Source organism: Eulemur rufifrons, chromosome 2 (genome assembly GCF_041146395.1).
Source record: "Eulemur rufifrons isolate Redbay chromosome 2, OSU_ERuf_1, whole genome shotgun sequence".
Lineage (NCBI taxonomy): Eukaryota > Metazoa > Chordata > Mammalia > Primates > Lemuridae > Eulemur > Eulemur rufifrons.
In genome coordinates, this window is record NC_090984.1 from 95,131,543 (window position 1) to 95,147,203 (window position 15,661).

Sequence of the window (15,661 nt, forward strand, 5' to 3'; positions counted from 1 at the left end):
AATGACATTGTATTAGACATTGAAACACAATATGAAATAAGATAAACAATGAAAATTTTTTATGAGTAATATATTGTCTATTCATTTTCATAGTATCCTGGCAAGGATATGATGGCAATAATTATACTCCTTTCCAAGTTGGGGGGAAGAATCTATGGTATTTATATCTTTATTATATGGCAATAATTCTGTCTAAAGAGTTTAACTTTTTCTTTTCCAAAGATTATGACAATGAGGAGATCTTAACCTATGAGGAAATGTCACTTTATCATCAGCCAGCAAATAGGAAAAGACCTATTATCTTGATTGGTCCACAGAACTGTGGCCAGAATGAATTGCGTCAGAGGCTCATGAACAAAGAAAAAGACCGCTTTGCATCTGCAGTCCCTCGTAAGTTTGGATGCATTCCCATTTTCCTGTGCTTTTCAATTTAACACCTCAGAATCTAGCTACATTATGTAGGGAAACTTTCTATCCATCTCATCAAAACAATGCTGTCAGTGAAAGACGAAGTTTTGTTTAACCAAATATTTTGACAAAAGATAGTTGTTCTTAAGAAATTTGAATTTTTCCTTGGAGTATGGTATATACTAATTATTTTCTGAATGAATTTCAGTTTGGACCCCTTACTTCCTATTCAATAGGGAATCAGCTCCTGCTTCTTTAAATTGATGCTGAGCATAGAAATTTAGATATAATCTTTGAAAGCAGTTCTGTTTTAAGATTATGTAGTACCTAAGCTTATGGAAATAAACTTCAGGAAGAGATGAGTGGTAGTGTTGTTTTTTCTTTTTTTTCTGAGACAGAGTCTCGCTCTGTTGCCCAGGCTAGAGTGCCATGGCATCAGCCTAGCTCACAGCAACCTCAAACTCCTGGGCTCAAGCAATTAATTGTTTTGCCTCAGCCTCCCAAGTAGCTGGGACTACAGGCATGTGCCACCATCCCTGGGTAATTTTTTCTGTATATGTTTTTAGTTGTCCAGCTAATTTCTTTTTATTTTTAGTAGAGACGGGGTCTCACTCTTGCTCAGGCTGGTCTTGAACTCCTGAGCTCAAATGATCCACCCGCCTTGGCCTCCCAGAGTGCTAGGATTACAGGCATGAGCCACCGCACCCAGTCGAGTGGTAGTGTTTAAATGCAAGATGAGGTAATTTAAAGTGTAAGCATAAAATGTATTAAGGTAACGTAACTATTTAATATTAAGGTAATACAAACACATTGTTGTAATTTTTTTAATCTAGAAATAAAAACAATGTTAAACACAGACTCTTAGTATTTCCTCAATTCATTATTTCATAATCTGTGTTATAAAATAAAATTCTTTCTGACTAGCAGAATTATCCCCATCCTCACTGTAATCTATACCAGTTATTTTTATCTGATTGTTTTTGTCTAGATACAACTCGGAGTAGGAGAGACCATGAAGTAGCTGGTAGAGATTACCACTTTGTTTCACGGCAAGCATTTGAAGCAGACATAGCAGCTGGAAAGTTCATTGAGCATGGTGAATTTGAGAAAAATTTGTATGGAACCAGCATAGATTCTGTACGACAAGTGATCAACTCTGGCAAAATATGTCTTTTAAGTCTTCGTACACAGGTAAAGCTAGAATTTTGGTTTAGGGTTTGAACTTGGAGGGCATGTCATGCAAAGAAATCTAGTGGAAACTGTATTTTGGTCCAAGAACAGGAAGACCTAATTAAGTTCTCATACAGTTTCTCCCACTGATTTGCTATGTGAAATCAGACAAGTTGCTAAATCTTTCAGTTTCCTCAGAGGGAAAATATATACATATCTACATATATAGGTTGAGTATCCCTTATCTAAAATGCTTGGGACCAAAAGTGTTTCACATTACAGGTTTTTTTCAGATTTTGGAATATTTACATATACATAATGAGCTATCTAGGGGATAGGACTCAAGTCTAAACCATTCATTTATGTTTTATATGCACCTTAGACATAGAACCTGAAGGTAATTTTATTTTTCCCCTGCAGGGTGCTGAATAAACTGGGTATACCTGCGTTTTGATTGCAACCATTGCATGAGGTCAGGTGTGGAATTGTCCACTTGTGGCATCATGTCAGTGCTCAAAAAGTTTTGGATTTCAGATTTTCAAATTAGGGATGTTCAGCCTGTATATACATGTATATATTTTCTGAAACTTAAAATACAACGAATATCGTACTGGTAATATTTTAAGTATTTTGGAGGCTATAAAAGAAATTCCCTTTTCCGAGTCTGATCTGAGAAAAATTAGAGATTGTTCTTACGGATTTAAATGCCATTGTTTAAGTATTAGCAAGTGTCGCAGTGAATGCTCAGTTGTATGTAATAATGAAATCTGAGTCAGTTTTGATTATTTCGCAGACTAAGCAAAAATGTCAAATTATTAACCAGTGCCTCTTAGATGCCTATTTAAAAAGATAAAGTAATTTTAGAAATTTGGGGTTTTTAAGATTGTGCTTGTTAAGGAAATTTCTAAACTTTTTCTAGGTTGCACAGGTTAAACGTAAAACTTTGCTCAATGTGGCAGAATCTGCTGCTCATGTCAACTCGGGCAGCATAGTCAACATCAAAAAGATGTACTAAAGGAGAATTGATTCTAAAATGGCTGTTCTAAAATAGCAATTAGGGGGTTTGGGGATTTGTTTTTAGGCTTTGACTCTTTCAATTATAAACATTTGATTTAAGAGAAGTGTAAATGTTTTTACTAAATTCCTTCAAAATTCTTTATATTATTTGGGTTAACATATTTTAACAAAGAACTCAGAGTAGTGAAGCATATAGTTTTATTCATCTTAATTCTTTTTAGATAGAAAAGGGCATATCCCTGTAATCTCCATTTTGGTAGAGTACTTCAGTTTGAGGATACATAGTCATGCAGTGGTGTAAAGACAAAGTGAAAACCATAATCTCCTGATTCAAACAGATTCTGCCTTTTCTTGGATGTGCTTTTCCAGAATTTTCTTTTGCACGTGTATGTGAAATTTTTCTCTGATTTTGCTTATATTTAGTGCCCGGCACATAGTAAGGCAACTGCCTCGATTCTACCATTGAAATTAATTTTAATATAGTTATTATAATCTGTAAGTGATCTTATTAGCAGGGTATTTTAGCATCACATAGTTGCCATCCTTCAATGTCATTCACTTATGTTTCATTACATAAAAGAGCAAGCTACACAATATATTCTTACAGTGAATCATAGGGTCTTATGTGAATTGTTTGTTATGAAGATGTTTGGAATGGAACAGGATGGAGAACCCAGACATAAAACCATCCTCACATAACCATCTGATTTTTGACAAAGCAGACAAGAACATACACTGGGGAAAAGAATCCCTATTCAATAAATGGTGCTGGGAAAATTGGATAGCCAAATGTAGAAGACTGAAACAGGATCCACACCTCTCACCTCTCACAAAAATCAACTCACGATGGATAACAGACTTAAACCTAAGGCATGAAACCATAAGAATTCTAGAAGGAAATGTTGGAAAAACTCTTATAGACATCTTTGCCTAGGCAAAGAATTTATGAAGAAGACCCCAAAGGCAGTCACAGCAACAACAAAAATAAATAAATGGGACCTGATCAAATTAAAAAGCTTCTGCACAGCCAAAGAAACTATCACTAGAGTGAATAGACAGCCTACAAAATGGGAGAAAATATTTGTATGCTATATATCTAATAAAAGGCTAATAACTAGAATCTGTATAGAACTCAGGAAAATCAGTAAGAACAAAATCAACTCCTTTAAAAAGTATGCAAAGGACATGAACAGAAACTTTTCAAAAGAAGATAGACTAGTGGCCAACAAACATGAAAAAATGCTCAACATCTCTAGTCATCAGGGAAATGCAAATCAGAACCACAATGAGGTATCACTTCACTCCCATTGAGAGTGACTTTTATCAAAAAGTCCCAAAACAACAAATGTTGGTATGGATGTGGAGAGATAGGAACACTCATACACTGCTGGTGGGACTGCAAACTAGTACAATCTCTATGGAAAGTAATCTGGAGATACCCAAAGCACTAAAAGTAGAACTACCGTTTGATCTAGCAGTCTCACTACTGGGTATCTACCCAAAGGAAAACAAGTCATCCTAAAATAAAGATATCTGCACTCGAATGTTCATAGCAGCACAATTCACAATTGCAAAGATGTGGACACAACCCAAGTGCCCATCAATCCATGAGTGGAATAATAAAATGTGGTGTATGTATACCATGGAGTACTACTCAGCCACAAAAAACAATGGTGAACTAACGTCTCTTGTATTAATATCTTGGATGGTGCTAGAGCCCCTTCTTCTAAGTAAAGTATCACAAGAATGGAAAAACAAGTACCACATGTACTCATCGTCAAATTGGTACTAATTGATCAACACTTATGTGCATATATGAAAGTAACATTCATTGGGTGTCGGGGAGGATGGGTAAATTCACACCTAATGGGTGCAGTGCACACTGTCAGGGGATGGGCACTCTTATAGCTCTGACTCAGGCATTGCAAAGACAATATATGTAACCTCAACGTTTGTACCCCCATAATAGTTTGTCTTTTTTTTTTTTTCTTTTCTTTTTTTTTATTTTTCTTTTGTTTTTTTTCTTTTTTTCTTTGTTTTTTTTTTTATTTTTCCTATCATGTCATAGCAGATCCCCCATAATATTTTGAAATTTAAAAAAAAAAGATGTTGGAAACGCTCATAGACAATGTTTAACAAAATGACATTGTATTCCAAGTGTATTATTGGGAAGTAATTAAACGATGGAAATTACTTTTAAAATCTAAATATCTTCTCTTTACAGTCATTGAAGACCCTCCGGAATTCAGATTTGAAACCATATATTATCTTCATTGCACCTCCGTCACAAGAAAGACTTCGGGCATTATTAGCAAAAGAAGGAAAGAATCCAAAGGTAAAGTACAATATACTATTGTACTATTCTATGGAAGGTAAACATGAAACATTCCTGGCCTAGTTTGTCTCAGTGCTTAAAAGCTACATCAGCTTGAGCTTTCAAACTGATTATTCTTTCTTCAGTGTCACTTGTCCAGAAATTGCCATGGTTGCCACTGGTTGGACTATGGCAGCTTTCCAAAGCAGGGGCCTCTCTTGTTCCCCACACATTTTCTACTGTTACCCCAAAGGTTTGGTAAACTTTGGGGTTCCTTAAAACTTATTAAGCTTCTTCATATGGGTCTGTAACATTTCCAGAGGAATTATGTGACCCCCACCAAAGTTATCAGCAAACTGTTAGGGATTACCCATTTATCTCTTTAGATATTCCACATTTGCAGAATTTAGATATTGAGTGCTGTAGCTTTTCTCTTCTCTTTTTCTCACTGAAATTTTATGTCCTGTTTTTCTTCTCCCTTTGGTTTTCTCACATGATTTGAAATAGAAAAAAAATTTTTTAATTATTTTAGATCTATGCTGGATATAGTTGAGGTAGTCCATGTCATATTAAACATTATTAATAATTAAGTGATATATACTGGTATATTATTAAGAAGGCATTGGCTTTTTATTTGAATGTGTAAATTGAAAACTCTGTCAAATGGCTTATATCAAGGTAACAAATACTCTTCCTTGTTTTTTGCTACTTATTTCTTAAATATATCTGTTTTATGGAGGGCTCACTCATATTGCCTCATTTCATTTGTTATGCCTTTAAATCTCCTTTAAGGTAGTCATTAAAAGAATACTAATACTCCTTTGATTTGATTCTTGACTCTACCACAACCATCACAACCCTCCCTCTGCCCCTTCTGCCTCATTGCCCCCACGATATCTTTTTCCACTCTACATCTATTTAACATTTCTTACTCAGTCTATTTGTGGGGTAATAATTGTTATTGTCTTAGCCCATCCTACTTGTTGAGCATAATTCAGATTGCTTTGTCTTGGCTTAGTAGACCAGCTAGCTGGTTAAAGTAATGTTTCACCCATTTTTCATTTCTGCAGCATACTTGTAAATTCATAAATAACTGAAGTCAGAGTATCTGTTGTCTATAGCACTCGGGTGATAACAAAAGAAATACAAGATATAGTCGCTGGCTGTTCTTGAGGAAGATCACAATATAATAAGGGAAACAAGATTAATACTGTATAAGCTTTGTGTCCAGTAACTACTTTGATAAACCAGAAACATCATGGTTGCTCAAGCAAAAGGTTGTAAACTAAGAACCAAAGTGGACTCCATTCTATTGTTCAACCTAATTTTCTATTTTCTAACATGCCCACTTATTTCTTGTTATGCTATTCTTTTCCAACAAGGATTCAGTGTTGTACGAAAGGCCATAGACTATTTCAAAATGTGTTAAGCAACTTGCTTTTGGTTGGTTTCTGGCAAGGTTTTCCTGGATTTTTTATCTACTTTATTTTGAATTGACCATCCTAAATTTTCAACTTACGTTTAGAAAGATGCTGATTATATGTGTTTTTAAAGCAGGAATTTAATCAGAACCAAAAGATTTTATCAATATACAATATATTTGATGTTCTAATTAGAACTCTAATTCTTTTTTAAATTTAACTTTACTGAGGTATACTTTACATATAATAAATGCACGCATTTTAATTGTATAATTCAGTGAGTTTTGGCAAAATGTATACCTGTGTAACCACCATGCCAATCAAGAGTTAGGACATTTCTGTTAATCTAGAAAGTTTTCCTATGTTCCTTTGAAGTTAATACTCTTCCATTCTTTCCTGGGCAACCGTTAATCTGCTTTCTGTCACTACAGATTTATTCGGTCTGTTCTAGAAGTTCACAGAAATGGAATCATATAGCATGTTTAAGTTTGTGTCTGGCTTTTGATCAGCATGTTTTTGAGATTCACCTATATTGCATCTAACAGTAGTTCATTTCTTCTTAATGCTGAGTAATATTCCATGATATTAATATACCGCAATTTGTTTATCCATTCTCCAGTTAAACATTTGGGTTGTTTCCAATTTTAAGCTAATGTGACTAAAGCTGCTCTAAACATTCTTGAAGTTTTTCAGTGAACATATGTTTTCATTTCTTTTGGATAAATAACAAATAGAATTGCTGGATCAAATGATAAGTGTATGTTTTAACTGTATAAAGAAATTACTAACCTGTTTTTAAAACAGCTCGCCATTTTACACTCCCACCACTGTTTGATGGTTCTAGTTGTTCCACATCCTTACCAACTTTGGCTATTGTTCATTTGTAACATTTTTTTACCCATTCTGATAGGTGTAAAGCGTTATCATTATGGTTTTCACTTGCATTTTCCTGATAACTAATGATAATCTTTTCATGTAGCCATTTGGGCACATTCTTTTGTGAAATCCCTCAGTCCTTCTCATTTTTAAAAAATTGGGTTTTCTTGAGTTGAAAGAACATTTTATATATTCTGGATATAAATCCCTCATCTGATATATGTATTACAGATATTTTCTTCCAAGTCTTTGTATCTTTTTTTAACAGTATCTTTTGAAGATCAGAAGTGTTTAATTCTAATAAAGTTTACCTGTTCTTTTTCTTACGGTTAACAATTTTTATAAATCATTAGATTATAAAGATTTTATCCTATTCTTCTAAAAGCTTTTTAGTTTCAGCTTTTACATTTATGTCTATGATTTATCTCAAATCAATCTTTGTTTTAGTGTGAGGTAAACATGGAGGTTTTGTTTTGTTGTTTTTAATTATGTGGATATCCAGTTGTTCCAGCACCATTTGTTGAAAAGACTGTCCTTTCCCCATTTAATTATTTGGCACCTTTGTCAAAAATGACCTGACCAAATACATGGGGCGGGGGAGGGGGGGGATTATTTCTGAACTCTATTCTGTGTTTATACTGGTATCACACTGTCTTGATTACTATAGCTTTATTGTTAGTCTTGAAAAACAGGCAATAAAAAGGAATGAAGTACTGATACATGCTGCAACATGGGTGAACCTTGAAGACGTAGACCATATAATTCCATTTACATGGAGTGTCAGAATAGACAAATCTGTGGAGACCTGAAGTAGATTAGTGGTTGCCTAGAACTGGGGGTTGGGGAAAAAATGTGAGTGACCACTTATGGGTATAGGTTTTTGTGGGAGCGGGAGAGGGAGGTGATGAAAACGTTCTAAAATTGATTGTGGTGTCAATTGCAAAGTCTGTGACCATACTAAAAGCCATTGAATCATATACTTGAAATAATCTTTTTTTTGGTATAAATTTAGGGGGTACAAGTACAGTTTTATTACATGGATATATTGTGTACTGGTGAAATCTGGGCTTTTAGAGTAACCATCATCTGTATAATGTATATTGTACCCATTAAGTAATTTCTCATCCCTCATCCCCGTACCCTTCCGAGTCTCCAGTGTCTCTTATTCCACATTGTATGTTCATGTGTACACATTATTTAACTCCCACTTATAAGTGAGAACATGTATTTGACTTTCTGAGTTGTTTCACTTAAGATAATGGCCTCCAGCTCTGTCCTGAATTGATTACTTTAAAATTTATATGGAAATTAAAAACAATAACCAGGCCGGGCGCGGTGGCTCACGCCTGTAATCCTAGCACTCTGGGAGGCCGAGGTGGGCGGATCGTTTGAGCTCAGGAGTTCGAGACCAGCCTGAGCAAGAGCGAGACCCCACCTCTACTAAAAATAGAAAGAAATTATATGGACAGCTAAAAAAATACATATAGAAAAAATTAGCCGGGCATGGTGGCGCATGCCTGTAGTCCCAGCTACTCGGGAGGCTGAGATAGGAGGATCGCTTGAGCTCAGGAGTTTGAGGTTGCTGTGAGCTAGGCTGACGCCACGGCACTCACTCTAGCCTGGGCAACAGAGTGAGACTCTGTCTCAAAAAAAAAAAAAAAAAAAAGACCCCCGTCTTTACAAAAAAAATTGAAAAAAAAAACAATAACCAAAACACTTTAGAGAAAGAACTAAGTTGAAAGGCTTTTGTCTTTATTTTCTTTACTGTTTGTGTGTTTTCTATTTAATTCATTTCTGCCTTTTTTATTCTTTCCTTCTTTCTTTGACTTTAATTTGCACTTAGGAGTTTCTAAAGATAAAAACTTACATAATTTTAAACCTTTCTTATTTTCAAATATAGGCATTTAAAGTTATAAATTTCCCTCTAAGCAGTTCTTTATTTGCATCCCACGTTTTGACATTATATTTTTAATTATTTTGTTAGAAATACATTCTGATTTCCCTTGTCATTTTCTTCTTTAACCCCTGGGTTATTTATGTTATTTAATTTCCATCCACTTGGAAATTTTAAAAAATATTTTATTGATTTTTAATTCCATGTGGTCAGAGAATAAACCCTGAAAGATGTCAGTCCTTTGAAATTTGCTGATAATTATTTTTATGGCCCAACTTCTATCTTGGTACATGTTCCATGCACACCTGTAAGAATGTATGTTCTACAGTTGTTGGGTAGAAAGTGGTATATCTCATTGTCTTTTTATTCCACTTATGATTTTATATCCTTTGGTATTTGTAATAGTGCTTTATTACTCCCACAATAGAAGTATTGAGTAAAAACAGATCTTCGATTTTAACTTTGAAACTGTGCTAGCTAAGAAAATGATGGTGTTACTCACTGGATATAAAATATAACTACTCAGTCAGTTATCTAATTGTACTCTGAATCTGTTCTGCTAGTATGGGGGCTTCGCTTGAGAGTGATTAACTGACAGTCACTTTTGCCTAAAGGCTAATCTTTTCAGGTCAAAAATTTTTGAGGTAAAACATTTTGTTTCATTTTAGTTATGGATTATAATCTGAAAAAGAAATTTAGACATAAAGTCTGAATTTATAAATTATATAAGCCATTTTGGCATAAGGTAAAATAGTAATGCCTTAAATTTAATAATAACTAGGTGGATCAGAACTTAGCATTTAAATTTCAACACTAGCACCACAAAGTTTCAATTCTATATGGAGTCCTAGAATGTTCTTTGAATAATCTTGAGCTTTGAGTAGACATAAGTTTTGGCAAAAATGTCACAGTGTATTCAGCTACAATGGTGAAGTAGAGTCCCTGCTAAGGAACAAAGGATTCTGTGTACCATATTCAAATGCACAGCATTCCAGAATAAAAATTAGAGAGCTATGTAAGAAACTGCCTCAGGACAAGCCAGCGCTGTCATATTTTTAATGTGTTTTTCTACTGTTACAGAAGTTCAAACAGTTGAATGATATAAATCGTTTTGTAGTGTGGGTCCAATATAGTATTGATGTGTAACTTTTATATCTGAGATATTCTGTCTTGGGTTTAATTAGTTCTCTTCATTGACAGGAGTGACATTGACAGTTTTTCACTTTCTTGAACACATATGCCTGGTAATCAGAAGGTTCAGGATAAGTGTGTATATAGCCTTGCCACCTGCTTGCCTGTGTGAAAGAGCCTTTTCCTTTATTCAGTATTTTAAAGTAGCCTGCTCTATGTAGTTTTCAAAACTCTGTTAGGATACTTTCTTGCATCTTAAAGACCTCCTTTGTGTATGGAAAACAGAGCAGCAATTTAAAGTATCAGCCTGAGTATTTTCCCCCAAAAAATATATTAATAGATAAGGTTATTAAATCTTGGACTGAACAGCAATGTTTACATAGAAAACATTGATCCTTCTCTTTTCCCATAATGTTTACTCTGCCTAACTCTGCAATAGATATAAAGGGCAAGGGCTCTTCACAGGAGCCAAGAGTAGATGGCACTTTAGGTCCTTGCCCCAACCAGAAAGGTTTTACTCTGTGTTATAGAAGATATTACTACTAGGAAGAGGTTATGATGTCCTTAAATGTTTGTAGGGAATTCAAATAACAGCCTGCACTCTTGAAGCCTGTAGTCTTATTGGTGAGGTAAGACAGAAATACATGAAAACCTAAATAGTAGTATATAACAGGATCTCTTGAGTCCCAAATGATTCATAATGTGAGTCCCGAAGATGCCAGAGCCAAGGAAACCACTGGCCATGGCAGGGTTGGAAAGGAGCACGTGAAGTTGAGTATTTTGAGAGACAGAAGGAAAGCTACGTAAGGTCATTCCCTGTAGTTTGACCCTCTGACTCATCCTGTATTTTGGTAAGGATAGGAATTACGTCACAGTTTTCATCTTCTCTTTGCAGCCTGAAGAGTTGAGAGAAATCATTGAGAAGACTAGAGAGATGGAGCAGAACAATGGCCACTACTTTGACACTGCGATTGTGAATTCAGATCTTGATAAAGCCTATCAGGAATTGCTTAGGTTAATTAACAAACTTGATACTGAACCTCAGTGGGTGCCGTCCACTTGGCTGAGGTGAAGGAAACATCCATTTTGTAACATGTTGGACTTGGTCTGGCAAACTGCCAATAGGAAGAAAGCCCCGACACTTCATCAAGATTGAGGGTAAGGTGGAAGGCAGCAGTATAAGCTGTAGACCTGTTCTTAGCTGTCCTGAACTAGTGAGAAGAAGATCCCCTTAGGCAATTTGTGCCTAGCATTCTTTATTCTCTATACATGGTTTTAGGGGTTCTTGCCTCATTTGGGGATTCTAAATGGAAGCTTTCAACAGAGTAATTCCATGTTATCCCGTTAAAACCTTTTGTTTTCACTTAACTAAATCTTTTCTGCTTAGACATATTTCCATGAAAAACTTGTGTGTACACAGAGACCATGCCCTACATAGTTATATTGATGTTATTTAACACTTAACTTAAATGACTTCATGGGAATATTTGGGGGCAAGGGGGTGCTGTGCTTCTATGCACTGGGCAAGACAGTATTTGCTTAGGAGACTAGTCATCAGAAATACTTTCCTAAAAAAGAAAAAACAAAATGGTGCCACTTTGGTTTGGAACTGCTCTGTTAGGCTTGAATTCATTTGTATGTCTGAATTCTAAAGAAAGAAAAAAAAAACCCAGCATTCCATTAGAGGCACCAGTTTTTATGCTCACTTTGTGGATCAGATTGCACATTTGGCTGACTAATCTAGTTAAAGGTATACAAAATATGCTTATCTTTTTAAAGATAATGATCTTGAGTATTTTTCTTAAATTGTCACAGCCAATTTGCTAGCCTTGCTTCCTTTCTCTGATCTGCATAGTACAATAGAATGTATAAGTTACATTTTTATGAATGGCAGATGTTCATATAAACTGTGTTGACTGTTAACTTTCTTCCTCATGATGCAAATAGTTTTTTATATACATGGGAGGACATCAGCACATTTGACAGTTTTTACATTGTTATATATGAGCACAATATAATTCTGTGACTGTGCCATATATGTAGGTATTAAACTGGAATTCTGTTGATGAATATAGCTGCTGTACTGTTTAATTGACAAACGGTCATTGATAACACTTGTTCAGCATTGGAATAAAAGTATGTATATCCTAGGGAAATATTATGACAATTGACTTTGAGATCAGAAGGAAAGGAAGACCTGAAAGTCATTTGAACATTTTAGGAAAAGAAAATTGCAGGGGGTAAGTTATCAAGCATACAGAAGTAGGTTTTTGTCTACAGCCATACCACCCTGAAGGAACCCAATCTCATCTGATGTCAGAAGCTGAGCAGGGTCGGGCCTGGTTAGTACTTGGATGGGAGAAATAGGTTTTTATCCTAACAAGGTCTTATGACCAGAATGCAACAGCTTGCTAAATCATAAAAGAAATGTTTAAGCTAATGGGATTTTTGTACCGTCTCTATAGCTGTAGCTTTAAAATTCAGTGTCCATAATTGGCATGGAAAGTTATCTTGTAGTCTTTTCAAGCCTTTAAAGATAGTGTGATGTGTGACAAGAAGCCTCAAATGTGAATGCCTTGATTTTATTTTTATGGTGACTTTAGCTACAGCATTTCCTATTTCCAAAGCTAAACACTGGAATAATTCTGACTTGTCATTTAATTTAACATAAGCAACTGTTTTTAATGAGTAGTTTGTCTCAGTGTCATGTATATATTTGATTTTTTTTCTCTTCTACATAATTTTATTTGAACAAATGTAGACAGTTTCTATGTTGCCTTTCTCTGTTCAAATTTGCATGGCCTATTGAGTTGGCTGGGGATTATCTTATTTGGAAATATTTTCAAGATAATGTTCCTTAGGAGGAAAGTAATGTTCCTGGGTTGAGGGCAGAAATGCCATACATACTGTCTCTTCGGGTCTGAAACACTCCAGCTTATAGCAGGAAAATGCAAAAAAGTCACACTGATTTTCAGCATTGAAAACTAGGAATATACTTACCACTTAATCTTTTCGTTTTCCACAGTTTATTTTCTCCTCAGGAATGAAAGGTAGTTAATGGTTGACAGTGGAGTTTTGTGATCTGCTTATTATAACTGACAACTGTTTTCAACCCTAAGATCTAAAATATTGACAGTTCATGTTAAGTTAGAGTGAGGTTTTAGGTAGGCAGTGAGTGGTGGTTGTGCCACTGCAGACAGCAGGCCCATGCTAGGGACATGCGCAGTCAATACTCAGACACATGGCTTTAACAAGCAGATCCTGTACCAAGGGACATACCATGCCATACTTTTAGGAAGTCAAAGGTGACAGATATTTTCAGGATCAGTGAATATAATTCTTTCCTCCATCAGCAATGTTGGAGAGAAAGACATGTTCATGTCCCAAACTTTTCTAAATCCTCGTGATAAAAATGTGCTGATACTCAACTCAGTCCCTAAACAAAGTAAAAACTGAGTTGTTGCTGATTTCCTCAGTAAAATATGGAAAAAAGCCTTGCTATACGTTGTACAGCCACTCTGGCCAATTTCATTGCCTGTCCTCTGTGGTTCTGATTGGAGACCTCAGTGTGGAGGAGGTCTTAACCACTTATTATAGAAATGATACCAATAGCTAATGAAATGTACTTGGAAAATCCAAATAAAGAAATATCTTTATTTCCTGCATTTTTATGTCAGAACAAATGGAGAGACAATAGTATTTAGACTAATCCAGATTTACTTTCTATGAAAATCTAACGTCTGGATTATTTTCCTTTTCTCATGCCTAAGGAATAAGTATTGATAAGGAATGATTTGAATGTAATCTTGTGAATGTGTGGAAAATATAAACCAGGGATTTAGCCTTAATAAAGGTAATCTTCTGACATCTATTGTTAATCCCCCTTTGTACTCATATCCTGTATCTGCACTCTGTTATTTTGAGATGTCATACTGCACACTGTATTGTAAAAATAAAAAGTAGAATTATATTTCAAATAACGCCACTGAGTACTTTCTCTTGCTGTGTTATATCCTCTGCCATTCAAGTTTTCCACACCTGAAAAGACCACCCTCCTCTTCAAGTTTTTGCCAGAAGCAAGACCGTTGGAACCTCTGGGTGAAACACTTAATTTGTTCTTTATGGTAGGGGAGTGCCTCCTGTTGACACAGATGTAGGTAGGTCCTGTTTCCTTAATTAAACAAACAACTAAGTTTTTAAAGATGGACAACTTAGGGCTGTGAACTTTGAAGTTTTCTGGGGAAGGAGGTATGTAATACTCAGGCAAATTTACGTTGTATACAGCCAGGGATTTGAGGACACTGAGGATAGCATGTGAGTTGTTGGCAAATATACAACATATATTTCATTTCTCCATTCTTCATTTCTCCCTTTTTCTATGATACTTTATCTACCCAAGGACACAAATCATATAACAACAAGTTTAATGCATTTACACACCTGTTACCTGTTCTAGTCCAGTTTCTATTCCTATTCATTACTCTATTCCCTTCCCCTATGGATCAGATCACTACTCCACACACAGCAAATTATCTGTCCACTATTTTCTCTTGATTTTTTAACAAATGCTAAACTTTAAGATCATCTGTACTATTGTAGGTAATTTAACCAAGGCCAATAAATTCCAGAGCTTTAAGATAATTTTTGCCTCCTAGAGAGGCAGTGCATAGTGCTTAAAACCAAGGCTCTGAAATTAAGATACATTTGATTTGCACTCCTGCTGTACTGTTTGACCTATCAAAGCCTCAATTTCCTCATCTGCAAAATGAAGATGGTAGAATTTACACCTCACCAGGTGGGAAAATTAGATGTAAAACAGTTCAGTGTTACCTAGTTTTAAAAGACTTGTGAACTCAATTTTTTATTTTCCAATCATTACTGAATTTACATGGAAACATTTCATTTTATGAGCAGCAACAGGATTTCCTAAAAATCAGCTCCTCCAGGACAGGCAGGCCCTATGTCTTACCTTTAAATACCCAACGTTTTAAATATAGGGCATGCAGAAAGAATAAAAGTTAAGGGTATAAAAACTCTGAAGGTAGAATGAATGCATGGATTTAAATCCTGGATTACCACTTTCTAGCTTTCCAGCCTCAGACCAATTACTCAAGCACTCTGTGCCTCAAATTTTTTCTCTGAAATGGAGGGTTAAAATTATATGTACTTATTATTGTGGCAAGATAATATAAATAAAATACTTCAAACAGTACCTGGTATAAAATAACTAAGATCCATTATTTTATAGCAGGTACTAAATGTTTATAAAATCATTTAGTACTTTAAAAAGCCCAGACTGTGCTATCATTTGATTAAAATACAATACTAATAAGGCTAGTGTCACAATTTCATTAACAAAAAAACTGTTCTATGGCCAGTCATGTAAAGAATGCCTGGAACTGGTTGCAAGAAAGACTGAATAACCATGGA

The 15,661-nt window shown here is 35.2% G+C and overlaps 1 protein-coding gene across 2 annotated transcripts in view; it reads left to right on the forward strand.

Moving 5' to 3' along the window:
- Nucleotides 1-14,154, forward strand: part of PALS1 (protein associated with LIN7 1, MAGUK p55 family member) — an 85,810-nt gene extending 71,656 nt beyond the window's left edge. For both annotated transcript variants that reach the window (XM_069487759.1, XM_069487766.1), the window contains exons 13-16: nucleotides 223-390; nucleotides 1,397-1,599; nucleotides 4,820-4,930; nucleotides 11,127-14,154. In XM_069487759.1, the coding sequence (XP_069343860.1) occupies nucleotides 223-390; nucleotides 1,397-1,599; nucleotides 4,820-4,930; nucleotides 11,127-11,303 (659 nt within the window). In that variant the 3' untranslated portion in view covers nucleotides 11,304-14,154. The remainder of the gene's footprint in view (nucleotides 1-222; nucleotides 391-1,396; nucleotides 1,600-4,819; nucleotides 4,931-11,126) is intronic.
- The last annotated feature ends 1,507 nt before the right edge of the window (nucleotides 14,155-15,661 follow it).